This window comes from Porites lutea, chromosome 11, assembly GCF_958299795.1.
Source record: "Porites lutea chromosome 11, jaPorLute2.1, whole genome shotgun sequence".
Classification (NCBI taxonomy): Eukaryota; Metazoa; Cnidaria; class Anthozoa; order Scleractinia; family Poritidae; genus Porites; species Porites lutea.
The window spans coordinates 25,801,342-25,826,454 of NC_133211.1; the positions used below are offsets into that span (position 1 = coordinate 25,801,342).

General features: G+C 39.9%; 3 protein-coding genes across 4 annotated transcripts in view; 1 reads left to right on the forward strand and 2 right to left on the reverse strand.

Annotated features, from left to right (window-relative positions):
• Positions 1-11,445, forward strand: part of LOC140952033 (kinesin-like protein KIF22-B) — a 31,833-nt gene extending 20,388 nt beyond the window's left edge. The window contains exons 11-18 of one of the 2 annotated variants that reach the window (XM_073401434.1): positions 126-176; positions 2,266-2,333; positions 3,059-3,177; positions 4,606-4,751; positions 5,584-5,644; positions 6,427-6,551; positions 9,021-9,080; positions 10,783-11,445. In XM_073401434.1, coding sequence (XP_073257535.1) covers positions 126-176; positions 2,266-2,333; positions 3,059-3,177; positions 4,606-4,751; positions 5,584-5,644; positions 6,427-6,551; positions 9,021-9,080; positions 10,783-10,815 — 663 coding nt within the window. In that variant the 3' untranslated portion in view covers positions 10,816-11,445. The remainder of the gene's footprint in view (positions 1-125; positions 177-2,265; positions 2,334-3,058; positions 3,178-4,605; positions 4,752-5,583; positions 5,645-6,426; positions 6,552-9,020; positions 9,081-10,782) is intronic. The other variant, XM_073401433.1, reaches the window with a different exon arrangement.
• A 2,332-nt stretch (positions 11,446-13,777) lies between these two features.
• Positions 13,778-17,431, reverse strand: LOC140952592 (uncharacterized). The gene is made up of 2 exons (XM_073402020.1): positions 16,241-17,431; positions 13,778-14,718 (listed from the first exon to the last, which is right to left on the reverse strand). The coding sequence occupies exons 1-2, from the start codon at positions 17,307-17,309 to the stop codon at positions 13,844-13,846; spliced, it is 1,944 nt and encodes a 647-aa protein (XP_073258121.1). The 5' UTR covers positions 17,310-17,431; the 3' UTR covers positions 13,778-13,843.
• A 1,119-nt stretch (positions 17,432-18,550) lies between these two features.
• On the reverse strand, positions 18,551-25,095 carry LOC140951845 (coiled-coil domain-containing protein 42 homolog). The gene is made up of 11 exons (XM_073401204.1): positions 24,964-25,095; positions 24,750-24,855; positions 23,959-24,063; positions 23,766-23,851; positions 23,087-23,201; positions 22,599-22,655; positions 22,138-22,212; positions 21,619-21,654; positions 20,510-20,631; positions 19,936-20,020; positions 18,551-19,234 (listed from the first exon to the last, which is right to left on the reverse strand). Exons 1-11 carry the CDS (start codon positions 25,017-25,019, stop codon positions 19,142-19,144), a joined length of 936 nt encoding a protein of 311 aa, XP_073257305.1. The 5' UTR covers positions 25,020-25,095; the 3' UTR covers positions 18,551-19,141.
• Positions 25,096-25,113: the final 18 nt, after the last annotated feature.

Genomic DNA, 25,113 nt, shown 5'->3' on the forward strand with positions numbered 1-25,113 from the left:
TTATGAAACGGATCTTTGCACGGAAGCGATATTTTACAAAGGAAAACGTTGAAGCTTGTTGGAAAAAACTATGTAACACGGTGGCTTAACACCAGTATTCATCATCTATTTTATTTTTCTTGTAGGCTAAGCGTCTGAAGTCAGATGATAGTAAAGCATCACAAGACCTTTCAAAGGTGCGTTCTCTCGAAAAAGTTATTTTTCCTTAGAATGCATAGCCCGGCAGAATTCCCAGAAGTACCCTCGCTCCAAGGATTTTCCCGCCTTGCTCGCTAGAAAACCTTGATGAAACTAAACATACAAGGTAGAGAAAACCCAGTGATAAGCCAACAAAATTTTGTTCTCAGGGTTTTGTGGAGATTACAAACAGATATTTCACACCGAACATCATTCAGTAGTTGATCGCCTTCATTTCTTCAATCCCCGTCCCAAAATCTAGAATTCGTGGCGTAAAGTACATAAAGCATGCTCTGGCATACATTGGTTGTCTTGCTTTGACTGAATCCCCCCGGCTGGGGGATAAAAGTTGTTGCTACCGTGAAAGGCCATGCGGGTCAACCCTCTAGCCGAGATGTATGAAAAGTGGTTCGCCCAGGGTAACTCGGGTAGGCGAAGGACCCTTCCACCTAGGACAAGTTTTCCTCATGTAAACTGGACCTTGAAGTGAAAGATACTGAAATAAATTTGGTCTGTGAAAATCGTTAAAAGTCGTGGAATAATCAGTAAATTGGTTGATTCTGATCAATAGTAACCCTGTCAGGAACTGATTAATAGCTTGCGAGCAGGTTTTCCATTTGGAGTTGGCTAGTTCCTGTACGGCGTCTTTTCAGGCCCTCTCGGTCAATGCATTTCGGTGACGTATCCGAGACGAACGGCCGGGAGACAACCTCAAAAACTTTCTCGGACCACGTGACCCGAAACGCATCGGCCGCGCATAATAATGAGGCCTAGGGACTAGGTAACATTTGGAGTATTATCGTGAGATGTCACCCCTCGCAGTTTTGGATCTTCCTCGCGCGTTCCAGAGAGCTTTTTTGCAGGTTATTGAAGATGTTTTAAAATACAAATGATGTTTGCATCTGTATCTGCTATTGGCCAAAAGCGGAAAATGCTATATTATAGACCTTGTCACGGTTTTCGACACCATCTTGACGAGTAGGCAACCGTGTGAGAAATTACAGTGTTTGTATGAGAATCTAATGTCGAATAATTTCCGTAAAATGGCTGTTCTGAAAAAAACTATCAATTGTAAACTAAAGCTACAAAGCATAGGATTGTCCTAAAAAAAATTGGTGGCGTACCTGTGCTTAAATTTCTCCAGAGGCTTTCTTTAGATTTTCCATATATTTGTCTGTAATTTTCCCGGGACTTTCGTACAGACAAATGTATAGAAAATTTTAAAAAGTGGTTCTAGGTCTTCTAGTGCATGTAACGCCCACAAATTTTTTCGGGAGAATCCTTAGGAGTGAAGCTTTGGTTTACAAATCATATTTTTTCAGAACAGCTGTTCTACGAAAATTTTTCGACATTAGATTCTCATACAATGTAATGTAATTTCTCACGCGTTTGCCTACTCGTCAAGATGGCGTCGAAAACCGTGACAAGGTCTACTGAACTGCACTTACAGTGTATGCAAATAGAGACCTTTAGATTCTAAGACGAGTACGACAACGAGTACGAAATTGTCAATAATAAGGAGTGCGCGCGCGTGAACCAGCGTCATTTTTGCGGGAAAATGTGGTAGCCGTCGTCATTCTACTACCAGTTTTAGCGAGAATGTCAAAGTGGCGGAAACAAGTTGTCAAATGTAAGAAGTTTGATCATTTTGCGATCGGGAGAGGGCTTAACATCCTTCACTAAAGGTAACAGTGGTAACTTTTCTACTGAAAAATGGTAAAATGAAGCTTTCTGGCGAGTCTTTACTTTGAGAATACGCGATAAAAATTTAAGTCAAATCTCGTTCTCGTAGTCGTCCTCGTCCTCTAATTTAAAGGTCTCTAATAAAGGAAAAGTTGATACTACTCGTATAAATCGTGTAAAAAACAAAAGATATTGCAATAGTTGGCTTTACATGAAGCACCACTCAAACCGAAATCTAAAGAATAGTATGGTATTTTCTGCTTTGGCCAATTGTTGCCACATTTTCCATTTATAGGACATTCAAACAATTTCGGACGATTTGATTTCATATTTTTAGCCGCTGTTCACCGAAATTTCAGACAGCAAATTGACTTTAATATTGGTGCTGTTGTTCCTAATTTGTAGCCTCTCCGTGCCGTCATAACAGCGGTTAGTGCCCCTCAGCAAGTCAATTTACCAGCTGGAATTCTGAGGTGAGTCACCTGAGACTTTGTTTCATTATTCATTGCAGAATTGCGCTAAGGGATGATTCGATTTGCAGCTATATAGCAACAACTAACCGTTTCGAGTTAGTGTGTTACCCTAATCACTATCCTCAGAGCATAACCCTAATGATATAGTCATTGCTTAATCCTAATCACTGTAGTCTGTGCTCACTATCATAAAAGAAATTTGTTTGTGTAGGTATCATAAGGTGTCCAGTGAACACCTATCCGATATATGACGCTCCACTTTCGAGATCAGCGCGGGCGCAGCTTCGTTCCGTTACAGAAATCACACCGAAATCACGCTTCTTATGTGTGAACAGAAGCCATATCCAGTATGGTTTTTGATTCGGCGCAAAAGCAATCCTATAGAGTGTTTTCACATGACGTCACGGCGGCCATGTTGGTGTCCCAAACCAGTCCTGTGGGAGTTGAACTCCTTTCTTATGCAAACGCTTTCTTTTGTTTCAATAAATTTGCATAGATGCTGGCCACGTGAGTGAAAACACTCTATATAGGGTGAACACAGCCTAAATCAAATGTAGATCGGAGTTCAAGTCAATTAATTTCTGGTTGTTCGCTCTGGGTGATCAGAGTGTATTTAGTTCTTGCGCTCGTAAAATTTTCGAGGCAGGGGCGATCCCCTTTTTAAGTAATTAATGTTTGACATCAACTCTCTCCTCAACGTAAAGCCAAGTTGGTTTTTTTCTCAGCCCTCTTAGGGCAGAACAGCAGAAGTTACAGGAGCGCTTGGCTGTCTTGGAAAGACTCGCCCTTGAGCATGCTGATTCACAAACAAAATCCCGGAGTAGTAAGGGCGACTTACCTAAAGGTGAGCATATTTAAATGATATAATTGTAAAATTTTTATTTAGAATCTTCTTGCTGCCAAGCGCACTACCGCAATAAGAATAACGAGAAATGTAAGAGCGAAATGCTTTGAGATTATAGTGAACAAGGAAATGTACGAACTTTCCTAGCGTTATTGTCTTTAGTTCACAGTGTGGGTGCGGATTTGCTTCCAAATAAATGGCTTTCAACTACACGGGGCTTCTAATCCTTTGGTGATTTCATCGTCACCCCGTTACACAGGGCTTTCAATAAGATTTGAAGTAGGCGTCTGCCCATATAATAGTAGGCGGCTGTGAATGTTTAGGTGGCCGAAGGCCACCTTTTCTTGGGGGGTCTGGGGGCATGCTCCCCCAGAAAATTTTGAAATTTAGAAGCTCGGAAATGCGATTTCCAGCATTCCTGGCATGAGAAAGTAAAGTTAATGATGCATACCATTAACCCTTTAATTGGAAGATTTCTGTGTGTTTTTCAAGAGCTTTTGTGAACATGTAAGGTAATTGAGTTTGGCAGGAGTGCTTGCCACGTGACTTACCAAGGCCCAAGCTGCAACCCCAACCTTTAAATTTACACCAAACATCATGATATATAGCCAGTGTGGTCGTAAAGCTATGAGAAGATGCTGTCATTCAACTGAAAGTATAGCTAATTTCTTCATCAAAATCTTGACAAACTTCTTCCTCCTTAAATAATTTTGATGATTACACTGGCCACTAGTTCAGTAGTAATTTATACTTTGACAATTTCAGTACTGTTTCTGACAGTTCTAATTCTAGCTTTGTTGACCGTTTTGAAAATTGCAAAGTCAAAATTTATTCAAAATACCTGTTCCGGTTCGTGGTTTCTTTAAAGAATGAAAACAATTCACTTTGTCCGAGGCTACACTTGGCCGCCATCTTTGTTCAACCAACCACGTGGTAATTGTTTGGGAACGAGGCTAAATTTCATTATGATACCGCTGAAAATGGCTGAGCGTTCCTCAATCAGTTGCGATCCGTCGCGGTAAAGAAATCGTGTTGATATATGCTTTATTCCAAAACTCTCAAGGCAAGAGTGCGCTATATTTTATCAGATTTATTTCAACTGAAAAATGGGTAGGCTGTAAACATTTTAAGAGTTATATTTTTGAAGTATTTGCTGACAAACATGGCTAAGTAGCCGGTGACTCGATGACTCGCAGCCGCCGGAGCTCCGGCGGTAGCCGGCTTCTAATGAAAGCCCTGCGTTACATAGCTAGAGGGTGAGCATTGCATGGTTGCGGACAGGTACCATCACCAAATGACGTCATTCAAAAGATTAAAAAAAACGAACCAACAATAGTTTCCGCAACATAACGAAAAAGCCGGCAATATTACTTTCCAGTGTGAACAAATCTATTTAAATTAATAATATTTGTTGATCTTTATCAACAGAGACTAGTACCACACGGCCGACTACACCTTCCCAACAAAACTCCGGCCAACAAAGGGCAGGTCGTTTTCCTTTTAAAGAAGTTAATAGATCAGATGTATGTGACTCGCCTGATTGTATAATCATCTCACCACCAGCAAGAAAGCAGGTGGGTTGCTAAGCTAGAAATTAGGTTGACCTTGACTGAGGTCCCAAAAACTTTTTGAATTGTTTTTGCCTGTCTGCACAAAAACGCAATAGTCATTGAAAACGGTAAGAAAACGGTATCTTTGAACTCTCACGAAATTAGATTTCAAAGAGTCATATCCAGGTTCAGAAATAGAAAGGGAAATTGGTCGTCATTTGTTAACCTTCTCCATAACCGCTGGATTGTTCACAGTCCCCTATTTTTCCGTAAGATGGTCGAAATCAAGCGCGTACCGTTACGGGAGGCCATTCCTCCCTCCCCCACCTCGATAAAGCCCCGACGCCTCACTCACACTTCGGTACATTTGAAACCAAAATGGCCGCCTGTAATGCTAAGCGCTCGATCCCGGCGATCTTATGGAAAAATAGGAGTCTGCCGGAACAGTCTAATAAAACGCAAAAACTAGGCGATTTGAAGTCCCAGTCGTGCAGCGAGTAGAGATGTTGTTTTCTTAATTAAACCCTTTGACGTCCTCGTTGCCGTCGTCCCTAATGAACCGATTATAAAAACGCCTCAATTTTTAGTAATTTTGTCAGGAAAGCCAAGTTTGACAGAAATTGAAGTTTTGTCACATTTTTAAACATCGATAATTGCTGTTTTGCGTTGTGCAACCGAAAGGAAGGCTCTCGGTTCCGCTGTTCTTTCATGGAAAGCAGCTGATAGAAGGGTCGTTCACAGGCAGTCCTGTCAGAACAGACCCGGTGATTTAAGTTTGAGACCTGCCTCTAGTATAAGTATCCTGTTCCTTACCGTCAGTGATAACGTTTTTGCACTTTTTTCTGTCTTTCTACAGAAAGCCACTCTGATAGAAAATTTTAACGTCAAGATAAACCCTCATCTTCAGGAAACACATCGTAAGAAACAGATTAACCTAAATTTTACCGATCATACTATTAGTCATGAAGTTCTGTTCTTGTCCTGCTGGGCTTGTTTAGTGCAAAATATGTTGTGCTGCGTGTTAGGGACATTTCGTGGGATTACCCCTTTCGGTGCAGTGACCCCCAGGGATAGTCTGGATGGGAAAGTGTTTATAGTAATGGTTGAGAGAAACAACAAGCCTGTGTAAACTCTAGCCTGCGAACGCAGACGTATTTCCGGTCTTACTTTTCGGGTGAAGAAAAGCGACGACCGGAAATTCGTCTGCGTTTGCATGCTAGCGTAAACTCCTGGGTTAATAATTTTCTTGACAAGTAAAATCGCGACCCTTAAAATTCCAAGATGATTACGACTTAAAAATTCGAGTAATTTCCTACAGATATCCCCTTAATTTCATTCTTTAATGTATTACCTGTTACAAAAGGTTGCTGTTTCTTAAGGAAGAACCAAATTCGGGTCTGAATTTTTCTTGACCTGCACGGATCCAAAAAAACTACAAATGGTTACCGTTTTTTTTTCTTAAGATTTGAGTTCCGCCACGTTCTCGGCGGTTAACGAATCCGTTTTTGCAATTTTTCATTTCTTTCGCAGTAGCCTGTACAATAGATGCTATATACTTCTTTCTTTGTCCCCCGACTGTTCCTCTCTCGCGCTGGGGTAAATAACGCCCTCTGTGTACTAATGTGGTTACTTTTGTCTAACGAATCTAAGAATCTGTAATCCAGGATTATACACCAACGCAATCTAATTGTTTTGATAGGGAAAGAGTTGTTGTCGGTATTAAACAACGGAACAATCAAGGAACTTAAGAAGCTCCAAGGTGTTGGCGAAAAACGTGCGCGACTGATTGTAGACTGGAGAACACTTCATGGGCCTTTTCAACAGGTAAACAAATGCAGTGAAAACCTGCGAGTAAGAACCTGTTAGGCTAAAATTTACCACTTAAGCCCACTCTATACAAGAACCTGTTTAGCCTAAAATTTGAAACGGGTTATTTTCTGAAATCTATTGAAATATTCCGTACACTTGGCCAATTATTTTATGGCTTTACAATACATGTATGTTACGTTCCGAAGTAGGATTTCAAAATTCTTGTGGTCCAGTTCTTCCTACAGTTATTTTTACATAAATACTAATTTGGTGTGTAGATTTTACATAAAAAATACCACTAAATACCACTAAATACTCTTGGAGCTCTACAATGTTTTTTTATGTAAGAACCTGTTTAGGCTGACCAGGCGAGAGCCACTTGCTTTTGCATATTATGGTGCATTTCAAAGGTTCGATAAAGAGATTGCCTGAATGAACAATTGCTAAAAAAGAAGGTATCCAGGGAGTTTCCAGATGCACCGATTTTAACTTAAAATTAGTTCACAAGATTTATTGAAGTTAGTACTGAAGAGCTCAAAGACCCACTATGGACTCCATCGATCTGTGGCATTTGGTTCGTCAACTCAAACTTCAAAATTTGTACAGTTCGTAATCTCCTGCCCGGCTTTTCCCTTCATCATCGGAGGGTGATGTTTGATCAAACAGCCATGTGCTGATCAGGGCTCGAACTTGGCAGTGGTCTACTAGCCAAATACCAGTAGATTTTGATTTTTGGATAGTGGATTTAGCTCATTTACTAGCCATTTTGGCTAGTTAATTTTCGCCCCTATAAACAACATAAGCCTTGAAATGTTTTCAACATTTTCCCAGTTGATCCGCACCTTCTAGTAACCTCTTATTTCATTCCCCCATTAACAACTGGCATGAATAAAAGAAAGCAAAGTAATTCTACGTAAGAATAATATTTGTTAATTCGGCTTTCAGTTTTGCGTTTATTCGCTGCCATCTTGAAATTTTGTACGACTAGGGAGCATGGGCCAAGCCGTACCCATGATGCAAAGCTAGCCAAAAAACAAATGTCCGCCATCTTGAAATGCTAATCTACGATCACAGTCCACGCGTGATTGTCGTGGATATGCAGCTTTTATTAACCCTTGATAATAACAGGATTTTTGACATTTTTTCATTTTATTTTGTGCTGTACAGAAGTGCCTAGACTAGTAGAAACACGTTTTTGGCTAGTAAAGCCCAAGCATGTACTAGCCATTTGACTATTAAGTTCAAAAGTTAAGTTCGAGCCCTGACTGATAAAAGACAATAATTAGAAAATATTTGCTGTTCCTTAAATATGTTGCCTTTTTCATCTCACGAAGTTGGCTGCCTAGAGAGATTAAAGACCTTTAGATTCTAAAACGAGGACAACAAGAACTTTCTCAATACTAACCCCTTGGTCACACTCGGGCTAGAATCGTGCTTGCTTGGTCATTTTTTGTTTATCTAGCAAATTCCTAGCTTGTTACAAATGTGACCGACCAAACTTGGCATTGCTTGTTTGCTTAATAAAGAAGGCGGAGTTGTTTAAACTTCAAAAGAACCGCAGCTCAACTCAAGAGCACTGCGAAGTGCTCTTGAGCTGAGCTACAATCCGTTTGGGACACTTTGTGGTTCGGGTGAGGAAAATGTATTTCCCTCCCTGGACAGTGTTGGGTGTTACAAGTCAAACACTTTTTACATATTTTGCATACGCTAAGGACCTCAACTTTGCTCAGGGGGGCTGGGGGAAAATCTGGAAGGATGGAGGGTTGGGTGGGTGAGTGAGCGGGCGGGCGGACGGACGGACGGATGGCACTATCTACATTATAAAAAATATTAAATAAAAAGTCGCTTTCCACGAATGCCGTGCCCTAGAGTACTTGTTTAAGAAGACATTTGTGTTTATGAGTGTGTATCGCAGGTTACCTGTAAATTCCATAGAAATACACGTGAAAAAGGGGAGGTGTCCCAAAAGCTTTTGGTCAGGATTGTAGATAAACAATTAACCAATCAGGACAGGCATTGTTTGACAGCTTTATCTTTCCTTTATTTTGGCGCATTAACAAGTGCATGTAGACTGTTGAGCGTCGTGAGTTTTTTTTCTCTTCAAAATATGTCAAGCTCGAGGACTCCGTCTCCGTTTAAGAGTTAAATCTCGAGGACTTCGTCAATTCCATCTCCCATTCCGTTTAGCGAGATGCCGAGACAATTTACAAATTTATTTCCCGGAAGGCGGAAACAAGTTATCAGATGTTAGAAAAATTATCGTTTTTATACGATCTGGAGATCGCTTAACCTCCTTCAATAAAGAAAACAGGTCTAACATTTATGGGTGAAAAAAGTACAATGAAGCTTTCCGGAGTGTCTATTTTTTTGAGAATAATTTGAAAAAAACTCTCAGTCAAATCTCGTCCTCAAATCTGAAGGTCTTCATGGAACTTAACCCTAGCTCCGCGGCTCTTACCACTTCTGTACTCTTCATATTTTTAGGTGCATGAGTTGAAACTGATCGATGGATTTACTGAAAAGATGGTCTCTACATTCCTTAAGGTACGAAATGAAATGTGCCAGTTTTTTTCCAGGATATACATGAACGAAGGGGCGTTCCTGGGCATTTTCCAGCTTTAAGCCCGCTACCAAAATGTTGCTGGATACGCTTATTAATTTACATCCGTACAAGAGGCGGATTTTACAGGTTGTAAAGTAACTTTAGTTGGACCTTTAAGTTACAATCACTTTACATAATTTTTGTATTTCCCTACTTCTATACAATATAATGAACAGAAAGACAAAGCTGTGTTAGCGTGGCATTCTAAAATGTAAAGCCGAGGAAAGTTTTGTGTACATTTGTTTAGAATTCAAATGCCAATCTGCGGAGTTTCCTGGCGCAGAACTCCCAGACCACCTTGTCTGTGTCGATACTCTTGTCCATGTACGCATGTAGAACTATGAGCGCGAGCCCAGAGAGCTTCTCTGCTGGCATAGTAGAGCGCAAGTACGTCTTGATCCTTCACATACAACTAAATGATCGTTCCGGAGTTGCTGTCGACACTGACATCGTCAAAATAAGTGTGAGAATAAAATTTACCAAAAAACCTTTTTAATCCCGTGCTTGGCTTACAGTCAGGTACGCCCCTTCGTGAACGTATTACACTTCACTTGTTCAGTCTTTTCAGTTTCATCAACTCTCTGCTCAATGGAGCAGCAGCGATGAATCAAAGGTACTAAATGCAGGGCTGTCAAAAAGTTTTAAGTAGCAGTCTGATAATGAATAGTAGGCGGCTTTGGAACTCGCACCAAAGGTACAGTTCTTGAGGGCCGAGGCATCTAGGGACATTTTGAAATTTAGAGTCTCGGAAATGGCGATTGCAGGGGTTTTCAAGAGGTATTTTCCACCGCGGACGTCATGTTGTTTCGTCAGAATACACGCAAGACTAGGGACGATGCCGTCGAAATGTCCCAGGCATTCCACGACATCGCACGGTTCGAACGTTTCGCAGATCTAAACCTGCTCAAAAACGCGTTAAATTTTATTCGAAACTGGGAAACGAATTCTTTACAATTTTGTTCGACGGTGCTTAATTTTTGTTGGCAGTTATAAATGTGGTGGTAGAAGGAGATGAAAGTAGCCGGCTAAGGATGGATGACTAGTCAGCAGTTTTGGCCGGCTACCGGCCCTTACTGACAACCCTGCGAGGTATTGCATTCAGCCCTCCACTTGTATACTTTGGACTTTGGACATTCATTCCTGGGGTCAATTTAATAAACCTTTTACTCCTGTAATTTACAAGTGTAGCTATTGTTCTCGAACTCTAAAACAATGGCTACACTTGACAAAGTTTTATTGAATTGACCCCTGGAAGAGGAGTCCAATACCGCATCCCGTGCCAAGATTTTGGCGAATCCCGCATCCCGAATAGTGGTCAAATCTCGTATCCCGACAACAATTTTTGCGTTTTCCCGAACCCCGCACTGTATTTCGGCAGGGCTGTCATTAAGAGGCAGGGGCCGGAGATTTCCCCCGCCTACTTTCATAGGAAAATAGAAGAAAAATAGAGCCAAAAGAAATCCCTAGCTGTTTGATCCCCTGCCAACTTGTTGTATTTACCTAGCAACTTGAAATATTAGTGACCTCCCTGAATTTTTGGCCAAATCCCGGATCCTGAAGATAGCCCTCTGCCACCCAACAAATTAGAAAATTCATGAGAAAATAACTCCCAACTGTTTTTCTTGTTTTTACTTGCTTTGACAGAATAACCTGTTGAGCCGAATAACGTTCAGCTGAATGAAGATGGACTGATAGGAAATCCCGCACAGGACCATGTGGCGTTAGCTTAGAACGCGAAGAACAAAAACATTACCGTGACAATCCGATACGATACCGAACATTTCACCGATCTGTGATCAACTCAAACAGAAGAATTTTTTCTCGCGGTTTTTTTCTTCACTGTTTTATTACCTAGTAAATTCGCTTGTGATATGTATAGCTTCTTCGTTGAACTTTCGAGTCGGATGGTTCGCGAAGCGGGTCTTAAAACTGTGTTCAGTTAATACAACGTTAAGTCTCGTCAGGTTTGCTGTCTTCTGTTGTTACGGTCGCTGGATATAGAATGGATTTCCTGAGGCAATGGCCATTCATAGGGCAGTCGGAAGGTTTTCTGTAGTTTCAAAATTTTTGAGACTCGTTCATATTCATGCATGACTGTAAAGTGGATTTGTTGTGACAGTCGATGAACGTGCCTCAAAAATTGTGCAACTGCAGAAAACCTTGACTAACTTTCCGAGGTGCCCTCTAAGTTTTCGCTTGAACACGGGAATCGCCCGTATTCAAGCCAGTGTAGCCGGAAAAAAAAGAAACAAAACAGGGGGCTTGCCGTCTTGCTAGGTGTCGGCAGAGATCAGAGGCCCAGACCTAACTGTGGATGGCTGGCTGACTTGTTTTGTGTCAAACGTCGGGGGGGGGGGGGAGGGAGGGGAGATTTTGTCATTTTGATTAGAGTTTCAAGTCAGAAAGCAGTGCAAAGTCAATGAATTTTTCCTGTGGGCTAACCCAGCCAAATCAGTGCTCTGACTCATAATCATAACTCTACTAGCAGAGCTTGGGGGAGTGATTGACTAGTCGTAAGTGTCATGGGTGAGGAGGGTGAGTACTTGCTCCTTGGACTTAGCTGTCTAGAGACTGAGTACAGCGCAGCGACTCACGAAACTGAGAGACGGCCGTGTTGCTTAATTTGCGAAAATTTGGCGATTGCTCTCATATGTTTCTTTCTTTTTAATTGGCCAGATCCGAGTAGCCTGAAGCCTCCGTTTCAAGGTGAAGCTTAGTGCGAAGGAATGATGTGAAAATGATTTTTGGTTCAAGCAAATAAAACCTATTTTTTGAACTTAGCCTCGTTTTGAAAGTGAAGGTTTCTGGAACTCGTAAATGGCCTATTTTTAGTGCGTGCACGGGATTTGCTTTGGCGATTTGCGATTGGCTAATGTGAACAAAGGCCCTCGAGAAAACCAGAAAAATCTGTCTTGGCCCTAAAAATGGGGCCGTTTCTGTGGGACCGATACAGTCTAATTAGCTAGAGCTGATTTGAACCCAAGGGCTGAATTGAATCCCAGCGTAGGCTGTAATAGGCTTTTGATGGGGCTGTTTTGGCTTAAATTGTTCTAAAATGGCTCCAGGAAGGCTGAAGCAGGCTTTGATCTGCAGGGCTAAATTGGCACTTTGGAGCTGAAAGGGTTCAATTTAATTTTCAGTGTACTTTGGGCCAGTCGACTTCCATTATGTCAATTAGGAAGCCCAGGGTGGATTTGATTTTGTACAGTGTAAAAGCCTAACTTGCTTCGCCACGCGTTTATCCGTGACTCGATCACTTCGGCGCAAATCGAATCCGCCAAATTTGGGTTCTCTGCTTAGCCTGCAAAGTAGGCGTATTTAGCTGTATTTTGCAGCGCAATAGATGATTTTTTTAAGCAATAATGCTATCCCGCCATCTTAGACGTTGAAACTACCAGAGAGTTGGGGGAGTTAGAAACTGATTTCAAGGGAGAGGTTGGTGGGTTTAAAATAGAGGAGGGAGAGAAGGAGAGTGTACCTCTGAGTTTCCGTTAAAAACCGCCTGCTCTGCAGGTGAAAGGCTATTTTTCACTAGCGTCGGAGTCGTAATCAGAAGCGTAGAACTTATGATCTAGTGAAAACAGCGTTTCGATTCCTCTTACGTTCCGCTTATCACCAAGTGAAAACCAGATTGTCGGAAGCAGAAGCAGAAGAACTAAACCAATCACAAAGCGTGGGAACGTGCATTGTGATTGGTTTATCCTTCCGCTTCTGCTTCCGACTCCGACAATCTGGTTTTCACTAGATCGTAAGCGGCGGAGTAGGAAGAAATGGAAACGTTCTGATTTTTCTGACTCCGATTCCGTCGCCCTTATTACTCCGCTTACGACTCTGATTTTTGATTTTCACTAGGTCATAAGCGCTCTTATGACTCCGACTCCGTCGTTAGGCCATCCCCATAAAATGTTTCGTTTCCCATCGCCCGACTGACCCATGTTTTTGGAGAAGTAAAAAAAAAAACTTCCAGAATCACTTGTAAAGAAGCAAGTACTTTAATTTACAAGCACACGATCTTGTCTTATTAACACCAATTGTCTTAAATTTAATATCATCGATACTTCGTTTTTGTAGCCTTTTTAGACATTTGATAGTCCTGTTAATATACATTTTTTACCATCTGATTATATTTTGCAGACTAAACGTGAGATTTAATATGCAATCATGTGTTCATTCTTCTTCTTTTTTTTTTTTTTTTTTTTGCCCGACCGACCGACCGACCCACCTTCACGAGAGGGAGGGCGATGGGAAACGAAACATTTGATGGGAATGACCTTAGTGAAAACCAGACTTAACTACCTTAAGTGTGCTAGATTTGTTTCGCTAACTGGGAAAGCTTCGTCGGATTTCATATCTGGAGTAGTCCTATTTCTAACCTAGCGTGTTTATTTACTGCTGAAGTTCGAATTTCGTGGAAAAAATGATGTTGGAAAAGGAGCAGTGACAGCTGAGATTTCATCTCTTGCGACCTAACTTGTCTATTTTATTGTGTGTTGGGGCAATTTGAGCATATCACGGAACGTTGCGTGAGCATTAAGAACAACCAACTGCAGGGTAAGTTTTATTGTTTTAATTGACTTGAGTTAAGGATCTTAGGATTGTAACTTTACCCCATACAAACACTGTAATTTTAGTAAGAGGAATCGTACTGTGGTACTATCACAGAGCCTGGGTTACCTGTGGTGAAACTAGGGATAATGTTTTACTATTAAAAACGTTCTGCTTTTTTCAGCATTGTCTCGGGGATCCATATCTCTTTTTTCCGGAGCCCCATAAAACGACCTGGCCACCAAGTTCCTTCTTGGTAGAAGCAGATAGGGAACTTTTTCCAAGCTACCCACACCTTCTTCTTCACATTACAGCTAGCAGGATTAGGACAGTAGCTTACGAATATCCCGATATCCGTTGCTGGTTTTGTACATCCCTGCCCTTCACGATAAGGATGTCCCTTGGCTTTAACCTCCGTCGGTGCTCTAATGTACACTTCCCTCGAGGCAAACTTCACTTCATTCAGGCCACCAGACCATGGCTCAGAGCTCAAAAACTGTTCGGCGGTTTGCAAACTAAAATCCTTAGCGCTGTTTATTTTTTGATAAAGTAAATACAACGTGTTTCTTTGCTCCCTTCCGTTAGCCTCTTTCATGAAACACTGATAAGGCCAGTCGTTGGCGTTGGTGATTCTGTTTTTTAACCAATCCAAAACCTTTGTCTCATCTTGTGATATTCTCATCAAAAGCTCGTCCTCCAGATCAAAATTTAGTGCCCGACCTGGCTTCGACAACGAGGCCTCTCTAAAAGCGTTCGCTTTCTTGGCAAATTTGTACAGCTTGGTCATCCAAACATCGTCCGCTTCAATTGTAAGATCGCTTTTCAAGCACTTGGTCGCAGTAGCAAGACTGTGGTACGTGAAGTGGCATTGCAGACCTGCATAACCATAGTAGCTTAACTCGTCAGCTAATTTCTGAACGAGGTGCTTCTTGCCGTGACAATAAGCCAGCATGTACGGTCTTAGAAGAGAGGTTGCTTCTGGCAGTTCACCAAACTCTACCCCATAGAGATCCAAGAGACCATTATCTACGGAATCTAGAAGAAAAGATCAAAATTGCAAAATTGTTGGTTTGTTTTTTAAACCTATTGCTCTTGTGACGTTTTCATTGCCGTCGCCCTCGTCGGATCTTAAGGTCCCTACTTCTTATTTTGCAGACTGTCAAGGCTTGCCAGTTTTCTATCCATCGTGGCTGCCAGCAAATGATGCACTAAGATGCTGTGTTTCTGAATTAGTATGGAGGTATTTTTTTGACTGCAGGAATGGAAAAGGGCATCAAATAAAACCAAGATCACCCGAGCATAGTGCTACTTCTCGAGCATAATTTTCGGCATAATGCTACTATTTTGAGGGTGACGCTCAAAAGCATAATACTCAAATTTTGGAGCATAATGTATCTGACCCTACCATGGTCATGACCCACGCATGCTCATTAGGGTGCGAAGAGGTGCTTTCGTTTTAGAAATGCCTTGCAGTTCTATTTCCCCAACCTCAGAATAATTTTGAATCAAGGAAAAATGTATGTATGTGAGGTTGGGGAGGGGCTGGGCAGTATATTTGGAGCTCAAAAAAGCGATACGAATGCAATTTTGTTCCAACCTTTTTGGTGAATTTTTTCAAACATTTGAAAGTGAGTCATGTTTCTATCTCCCAGTGATATTCAAAAACGCATTCCTTTTGAGGCAGTACTATTTATAGGGTCATGGGAACGCGTTTATTGACCCGTTATATGATGTCGCCCCTTTTGGTTGACTAACACCAAGTCTTTTCTGTGACTTTAGTTAGTACAAGAACACGACTTAGATATTTAAACTACCATGTAAATCTTTCCTTTGGCAAAGTTAACATCAATGGAGAAATATTTTGAACTGGAATAATAAATGTGAATAAATCACAGTAAACCAGAAAGTTTTCTTGTCTTTTTCTCACTCGTCCGTTAGCCTTTTTAGGCCCTCTCACAAACCGATTTCCCTACCCTTTCTTATACTTTAACTTGTGAACTATCTACCTTTTAATATACCTGAAGCCTGGAATAGGTACTCCTTTCGGGCATCCCCCGATAGGTATTACCCCCCCCCCCCCCCCCGGTGTTAACTTATATACTGAGATCCACTGTAAGGGAATATGGTTAGCTATAGTTCTGCTTTCCTGCAAATTTTTATTTAATCCTGGCACATTAACGAGAAGAACTAAACTTTAGCTCTAATTGAAAAAAATTGATTTTTTTTTTGCTTTTTAAATGGCTTTTACAACAAGGCGTTTGGTACGTTCATATTTGCGTCTAGCGATAATCATAGTAAATATCTGTCACTTCGTTAGTTAATTTGCAAGCGCTCACTTAGTTTCCTGTTTCTTACTCAGATCGCGATCGTTCAGTGTCCATTCATCCCTATATGACCTATATTGTAACGGAGCGAAACCCATCTAAGGGGGCGTGGTCAGTAACCATACCTCCTTAGAAAGGCAAAATTGATAACTGTAAACAAGCCTTCTTTTCAGCATGCAGAAGGTGCTTGAAATCAAGATACAGCTGATCGTTGCAGTTAGTTAAGTGCTCACCGTATTCATATTGTTTGATGAATCTCTCCACCTCTGGCATTTTCGATAGTTCTCTTGCTCCACAGACCGGTTTTTTTGACATTGCATCTACCAGGACACCATAATTTCTAATGGTATACCGTATAGCGCTAAGTTGCTCTGTCATCGCTAAGACTCCTCCTTTAGCCTCAATTAGGCGGCCCAGGTCAGCTATGTCGGCCTGTATGTCTGTGAGTCGATTGTTTATCTGTTTGAACTCTTGGTCCAAGTACTTTGCCAGCTCATCAAAAGGATTTGGAGTCAGGAACGTTGTCGCAATGGAAGCTATTCCGCTGAAGATGCTAAACACGGGAGCTATAGCGCTGATAAACGACGAAGCTGTTTCAAACGTTGTTGCAAGTGTCCCCAGTTTTTTCAGGGGTTTAGCTTTGCTAGCCTCTCTGTATTTTTGTCGTGCTTCGGTAATAGTACCGGCTCCTTCAGTTAAGCCCGCAGCAATCGCAGATGATGCTTGGAGCATATCGTTCGTAATATCATACGTGGGAGGCTCGCCATCTGTTGCTTGTGATCCTTGGGTAGCTGTGACTATTTTTTGCTTAAGAAGCAAGTCCTTAAGTCGCTCGGGACAAACAAAAAGCTTTGAAACATCAATTGAGACCCCGAATTGTTTGCAGGGACGCTCTAAGACAGCATCAGGGGACGGAGTCGGACAAGTGGTCTTGAAATCTGTTGGCTGGTCCACGACGATTATTGTGTCAATGACAAGAGCATTCACACAAATGTGACTGGCGGTTGAAGTGACCGTCACTTGCTTGATCGATTTCTGTTGTGACTGGAATTGATATTTATTTCCCTGCTGTAAACTTGCCCCGTCTATTTGGACCTTATATTGTTTTGTATTCCCATCTCCAGTGATCTTGGCCTGTCTGGTTTCGTCGTTCTGAGCAACAATGTTGATGATTATTTCTTTACTTGATTGTAAAGAACCACACAAATCTAGTGTTATACCTGACTTGCGTGTATTTGAGGATGAAACCTCATTCACCACGACTAACAACAAAACAGTCAGGAGAAGACCACAAGCAGCCATTATTCTGCTATATGTCTTGGAAATACGAGATCTGATTCCTTTTTATCTTCACGCGATTGTCTAGTGGCTTAGCTTGCTTTGACGAAATTAGAAGCTGAACGCGATTTCGAAATCTGATGTGAGCAATGTACCCGCGCTCTGAATTCTGACTTTTTCAAGCGTTTCGAAAAAAAAACCAATTGAAAAGCACGGCATGAATGTTTCAAGGACCCCCCTTTGGGCATTACCTGATCAATCGCTTCGTGCCACACGAATGTTTTATCGATTTATATCCCACAAAATGTCTGGTACAGGTCGTAATAAGATTGAGAATATTACCCCTAGTAAAATGATCAGGTTTTCCGCCGCTTTTGAATTAAAACGTGGTTTTTGATCATGCAGGTAACATTTCGAAATTTGATGTGAGCAATGTACCCGCTTTCTGATTCTGGCCTTTTCAGGCGTTTCGAAAAGTAAACCAATTAAAAAGCACGGCACAGCATGAACGTTTCGAGGAACCTTCCGAGTAGGCGTTACCAAACATCGATCAATTCTAATCAATCAGGGTCGCATAGTCTAAGAGTGAGAATATTTTAGCTGGTAAAAGGATTTCCACCGCTCTTTGAATTAAAAACTTAACTTTTTTATCAGGTAGGCATACCATTTCTTCTTTCAAAAAAAAGAAAGTTAAAAACTGAAAAAAGAAAGTATAAATAGCTCGAGGAAACACTTGATCGCACTGGGACTTAAAGGACCCTTTCCTATGTCTGCTTTTTGTATTTAATATCGAGATCATTTCTTTGTAGCGTTATGGGACGGACAAATTAGCCAACATATGTTTAGTAGAAATATTTCTTTTAAAGAGGAACCATGTGGAACCTCTCCTTATATTTGGAACACCTTTATTCAAGGGACAACTCCATTCAGGGGATAGAAAATTTTGTCCCGGAAAAATGTTCAGGTAATCTTTGTACCTGTTATCTCCGATTGAAGGGACACTTTTTTTCTGGGTCCGAAAACCGGGTTTAACCTCCCCTCAGGGGACACACTCAAAAAACGACTGACCCCAAAAAGCGTTGCTAATTTTAAGTTTACACTTCTCAGAAGGGCGACAGCTTTCACAAGACGGACTATCTCACTTAAATTGATGTACTTCACTTGTGGGAATGCAACAGACAATAACGCAGCCAGAGATAAAGATAATCTTGATTTTTTACACATCATCTATCTGCTTGAAATAATAATTGCAGCAGATCCCGAGAAAAATAAAAATATTTTACTTGTTGGTTAATTATTAACAAACCCCAGCCCAACCTCCATTTAGAGTTACACCTCTATTCAGGGGACACTTTCCTTGGTCCTGAGGGTGTCCCCTCAATATAGGTTCCACTGTTATCTCTGGTACGTTCAAGCGTCTTTGCCGTCGTTGACACTGACGACTAACTTCGACACGAAAATTACTAATTTCACGTTTTATGGTGGACATAAACTCAAGACAACAAGTTTCTTTTCGTTTTCTGAACTTAGATACGGTTCTTTAGAATTCAATTCCGAAAAAAATTCGCCAAAATTTCAAACATTGAGCAAGATCAGAATAAGAGCGATGGTGTTTGAAATGGCGTCGCCGCCGTCGTGATTGCTTAAGTTCCCTAAATTAGATCATTGTCGGCTTCTAAGTGAAAAGTAATCAAAAGTCCCATCATTTGAATACACAACTTTTTTGGTCATTTATACAACAATTTATTTAAATTATTTGAACTTTATAAGCAAGGTATTGTATGAAATAAAAACTCTTGTTACATTATTTACATCTTTGTACAATCATTCTAGTTTGCCGGTCAGTGCTTTGCTACTCAGCTCATTGCTGATGGGGCATTAGTGGCCGCTGTTTCCGCTCTTTTGATTTCATTAGTGATTTGTGTCAGATCCTGGATAAATACTTGAATCTGAAAACAAAAACACGAACAAAGAAAATTCACTCGTAACACGCAAGTCTCCGATACCTCTCAATAGAAAAGCATTTGGGGGAGCGGGGATAAGGGGGCGGAGGGGGGAGAGGAGAAATTTTCTAGAGATAATTTTTGTCAGCTCAAGCACAGGCATTGCGGCCATTCTTGTTATTGAAATCTGAGCATTAGTCTTTTGAACTCAATAGGAGAAATACAGATGAACATTTATTAGGGTGGTAAGCCTTTGGCTCAAGTGGTACAGAGCGCTGCGCCGGTATCGCAGATGTCAAGGGCTCGACCATGACCATACCACAGGCAGGCTCTACTCGTGTGGCAGAAATCTGAGCAAATATCAGAGCATCGGTCTTTTGTACTCAAAAGAAGAAATACAGACGAACATTACGGTGGCTACAGTTTACTCCGAAATACAGATTGCAACCGAAAATATATTCAAGCGAACGGCGAAGTTAAGCGAAAAGTTGACATAGTTCTGTCATGCTTTTTCGCCGTCCCGAGCTGTTTAAAGCGTTATTTTGCGAGATGATTGTTTGACTGGGGGTTTAGAACTAATTTTAGCTTAGTGAACATTTCGCTAAAACTTCGTTTGAACATTTCGGTTCAAATCTGTATTTTGGAATAACTTGTAGCGCCGTAATGTTAACAGGAAATGTAGTAAACCACGTCGTCACAAACATTACCTTTTCCAGCTGTTTCTCTGTGACTTCTATTACGGTGTTTTGCTTTAGATGTCTGTTGACCAGCATAAACAGATTATGTGTTGCCCTATGATCAAACACAAAAAAAAAATATCAAGTCATAAAGTGTTGTTAGTGTCAGGCCCTTACCCTCAACAAAGAACTCAGTTGCGAACCGTACCTAGGCTCGATTTCCGCTGTCTTTTAAGTGCGGACTTTGATCCTCCCCAAAGAGAAGACGAGGGTATGAGAGCAGGCTCCAACCTCGTTCCCAGGATTCTCTCCTGCCCGCCATACGGAGCGAGGTTCAACTTTAACGTTTACGCGCGATGGTGGAAATCCACCTTAACTGTACCACAGGATATTTTGTCATGTGAGTGAGCTTGAGTGTAAATAAAGTAACACGACAAAACATTAAATATATAACTTGAGAAAGGCGCTGAGATCGAAAGTGACAAATTTGTAAGCGATAAGCGCTTTATTGAATTCAAATATGGAACTTTTTCTATTATGCATGTTTTGTTTTTTTTACTGCAGGTTTACAAATATAATATGGCATGCACTTTTGCTTACTTACATTTTTATTCTCCCTAAAAGCAGAGTTTTCTTGGCGGCGGTGTTTTGTATGTGAGTCCATTGCGATTCCCATTTGACTGCTACACTCTGAGCTCGCTCAAGTTTGGTCTGTAAATGCGCTAACTGTTAAAACAGAAAACAACAAACTTGATGACAGATAGAGCTTACTGATGGTGAGGAATCACTTCACTTACTTAGTCCCTCACTCACATGTTCGTCTAAAAACATATCGCAAGAAAACCTACTTCCATGGTCCGCTATATGTAAACATTTTTCATTGACTTGTGGTTCACAAAGCTATGGGGGTATGTTTGATTGTCCTTATTCTGTACTCATGACAAGATGTATTCTGGGGTCTTCCAGAATTTATAGCCTTTATCAAAGAAACAGATTTAAGAATATTGACCCGTGATTCGATTTGTAAGTATCGTTATGCCTCACGACTATTATTTCAAAAACGTCATCCAAGAAACTGCCTTACTTTGTAGAATAAATTAGATAGAGAAGAACTGTTCGACAAAGAAAGAAGGCGTTCATGTGGCTTTCCTTGCGTTTGGAGAACAACACCTATAAGATGCACACAAGCTGTCTGCACAGAGGATACATGGCCGCTGACGCAAAGAGAAAGAAGAAGATTCAGTTAACTGGTTCCAGGTCTTTGATCGGACAAGAAAAAATAGCATGCGCTTAACCCTTTAAGCCCCAATATCCACATACAAATTCTCCAAACTGATCTCTATACATTTCCTTTAAGAATTAGTTAAGAGAATTTGATAAAAGATCAAAGCATTTTCTCTTAGGTGATCATTTAATTAATTCGCATAACCTCATCTCACGATAATGTATGGGCATCGTTAGGAGAAAATTGCTGTTGGTCACTATCGGAACTTAAGTGGTTAACTGAAAACCCAGGGGAAATTTACATTGGTCTTTTTATTTCTCTAGCTCTCAATTCTCGGTTTTGTCACACAAGGATAGCTTCTACATGAAGTACACAGTGAGAACGCAAAGTGAAACAGATGACCGTGGTCTCATCTTCATTGTTTTAAAAGTTACTTGCAGTGCTTGCAGTGAAGAAGTTCAACTAAGTCTTTATGAAAAATTTTTTACCTGGTTGTTGTAGTTTAGTATTTCGTTGTTCTTTTCCTGAAAATGAAAACAAAAATATGTAGAGAATATATTGTCATCTGCAGACCAAAACCATATTTATAGTTTGTAAAACAATAAGAAAAAAGACAAATGTAAAAACCGTTTTAGTTGCTAACCTATAAGGAGCCAAAGATATGACAAGTCTTGGAAATCCAGAGTTTAATACAAAAACTAACACTTTCTAGGTACCCAAACGCAAAAGAAAGATGCTAGGGTCCATTGGCTGCTGCTAGCGCATCAGCAATCTTCAGTCACTTAAATCTGTTCATTTGCAAGAAGGAATCTTAAAAGTCAACCGCCTCTGATGATTTGACTCGCACTATTTGCTGACTTAGTTAAACAAAATAAGCAGTCATAATTATATAATTGTTGTTTACATTTTAAGTTTGCAGCATCTTAATTTTTTGCAAGTTGTTTTGCATTTATTTCCAACAAAATTTAGATAAAATGATATTAAGTACAAGACACAAAGAAACATACCTCTGTGAATTTCACCAATCTTCCCTTTTCTTTCTCATATTTTTCTTGATTCTTTGTTTCCCTCTCTAATAGATCCTGATTAAGAAAAAAATCTGGTTTTAAGACAACTTGTAACATTTTTTATGTTGCCAACAAACTGAATCAGGTAACACAAGCTTTTTTACTTTTCTCCTATGTTTCCCTTTGTCATAAGACTGCTCAACCAGCATTTAGCACTATTTTAAGACAACATGTTGTGGTGCAATATTTTAAACCCTGTTTTACCATCAAAATAGTTCTTTTTTATCAATTAATTTCAATAATAAAAAAGGTGAAATAATTATTCTCATTTGACAGGCACATTTAATGATTCTCATGGTCAAAACATTATTGCAGTCACGAAGAAATGTTTATAAATAAAACTAATAATTATTGTCAAGTCAGCACTACCGATTTTGTATGAAATATACCCTGGCCAGTACCTGATGGGTTGCTGTGAGTGTATCATATCTAGCTATCACTTCACGGATTTCCTGAAACTTGAAGAGAAAAACAGCAGTCTCTCAGTACGAGAATAGCATTACCATGCTGAGGTTAGACCCATATGATCAGGGTACTTTTTGCACTGTTTGGTTTCCCTATGTCACTAAAGCTCTCTCCAAAATAAAATTCAAAACTACTACCTATATATTATGGTAGTTTTAATTAAGTGGTCATTTTTTTGGTGAGGTTTATAACAAACAACACAACAACAAGACTTTAAGACTTTTCACAAGCAGTTCTAAATTCTGAGACAATATGAAAGGTTAATTTCCAAGACACACAACTTTCTTGTTTCCAAATTTGCAACCCAGTACTTTAAATTTATTTATTTATTTCAGCCTGCGTAACTTTATATCCACAATAACATCAGGGAATTCCCCTCTTTACAAAAACAGCTAGTGTACATAGTAGGATAGTAGTCTGGTACCTCTTCAGCAGCCTCCAGAACTTTTTCAAGGTACTGTTGAAAAATGACATTCTTTTCTAACTTATACTGAATATGATCTCGCTCTTTCATTAAAGCTGATGTTTCCTCTTTCAACCTGGAAAGCAAAATAATTTTATTTCTTTTAGCACATAACACGAACAACATTACATAGGGAGTGATGTTGCAGTACAGCCTACAGATTTATTTCCAAAGACTTGACCCAGTCTGGACTTGACCCAAGTTTTGAAGGTGACTCTCTGATGTCAGGCCCTTAAATAAGTTATGGATTCCTGATCATGGTGTTTTTGCATTGCTATACTTTATATGAGAGTACAGTTAGCCTTTTAAATACCTGGGCCTGGTTGTTCAAATGTTGGGTAGCACTATCTACCAGATAAATCATTATCCAGAGGATAAGTATTAGGGAAATCAATATTATTGTATCCACTGGCTAGAGATTCATCCAGTGGATAGAGTTATCCACCTTTCGAACAACTGGGCCTTGGCCAGTGGCCAACAGCACAAGACTGGCAAGGCCTTCTGGTTCTCCTTAAATGAAAAGTACAATGTATAATAATCTATATTCCTTAGCTTTGAATTCTGTCACTAACCTATATTAAAAAATACAATTGATAAATTTTACAAAAAACGTTAAGAAACTGTTCTAAAGAATCAATACCTTGCAATTTCTCTGTCTTTTGCCCTTCTCATCTCCCTTTCTTCTGCTGCCTTTTTTAGAGCCCTTGCTCTCTTAGAGTCGTTTTCCTATACAGCCAATAAAAAATGAATATCATTAACTTTAATTTTGTATCGTTTTGAAGTTTATAATATTTATTTGCGTATTCAGAAGCAAATAAGATTGAACAACGTACCTTTAAGAATTTATCAAATTTTAACAATGATTCTTTCAGCTGAAACTCCTTCCTCTCAAGTTCTTCTCCTCTTTGTTGAAGACTTTCCATTTTCATTTGAAATTCCTACAAAAATGGAAATATCAAATTATTGTATCTGTTGAAACCTAACAATCCGCAAAAACTGGTCCGGGTTGTTCAAAAGGTGGAGCTATTGTTTCTGTTAGTTGCAGGCTGCCATTTTGGCGCCCCTCAATGAGACACAAATACGGCATCTCCATACTAGGCTCAAAAAGTTGAATTGCAACAGTCATTTCTTTGATAATTGCAGGTATCAAAAACCAGGCAGCCAAAAATCTTGGAGAAATCAACTTGCCTATAAATCTTCCATCATCTTTCAGATTCTTCACTTTGCTATTAGTACACTGCTATTTTTAAAGATTATAAAATTAATAATAATAATAATAATAATCAAGCGAATATTAACGCTAAAAGCCGACGTTTCGGTATAATCATGACACCATTCTCAAGGCAAAATGAATAAGTAATGCGAAGATTATATATTAGATTATATATTAGAAATAATAATAAGAATAATAGTTTCCAAATTTTCAAATGCTGGTAGGGAAAGACAAATATTACAATTTACAATATAAACCTTGTCCTATATAAGCATATCAAATACTAACTTATTTAATAATTTAAGACTTATTATTTTTTTCTTACTTTCTACATATTTTGCCAGGATAGATAAGCTTAAATAAGGTACAGTATTAAGGCTAAGTTTTAAATAAACCACCAAATATTAAAACCTCTTTCTGAGCTCCTAATGATTGTTCCACTTCCGACATTTCTCGTCTCTTTTCTAGAAGCCGAGTGGCTGGTGTAAGATGATCGTCCTCCCGCTCGGGCATTTTGCTAGAAACGACAAAAAAGTAAAAGTTTAGAAATGTAAGACGCGTGAGAACTTCAAATTGTCAAATTTTCACTAAATCTCACCACAATTAGGTTCTCTTTGATACTTACACGAGGAGTTTATCCTCAAATGTAGTTCTAAAATATTCTTCCAAGTTCACAGTCATTTTGGATCGCTTTTTTGGCCGTAGAAAACGGTGTTATTTTGCTTCAACTTCTTTCGCCAAGATGGCGGCGTTGCTATGGATATAACTGAATCAG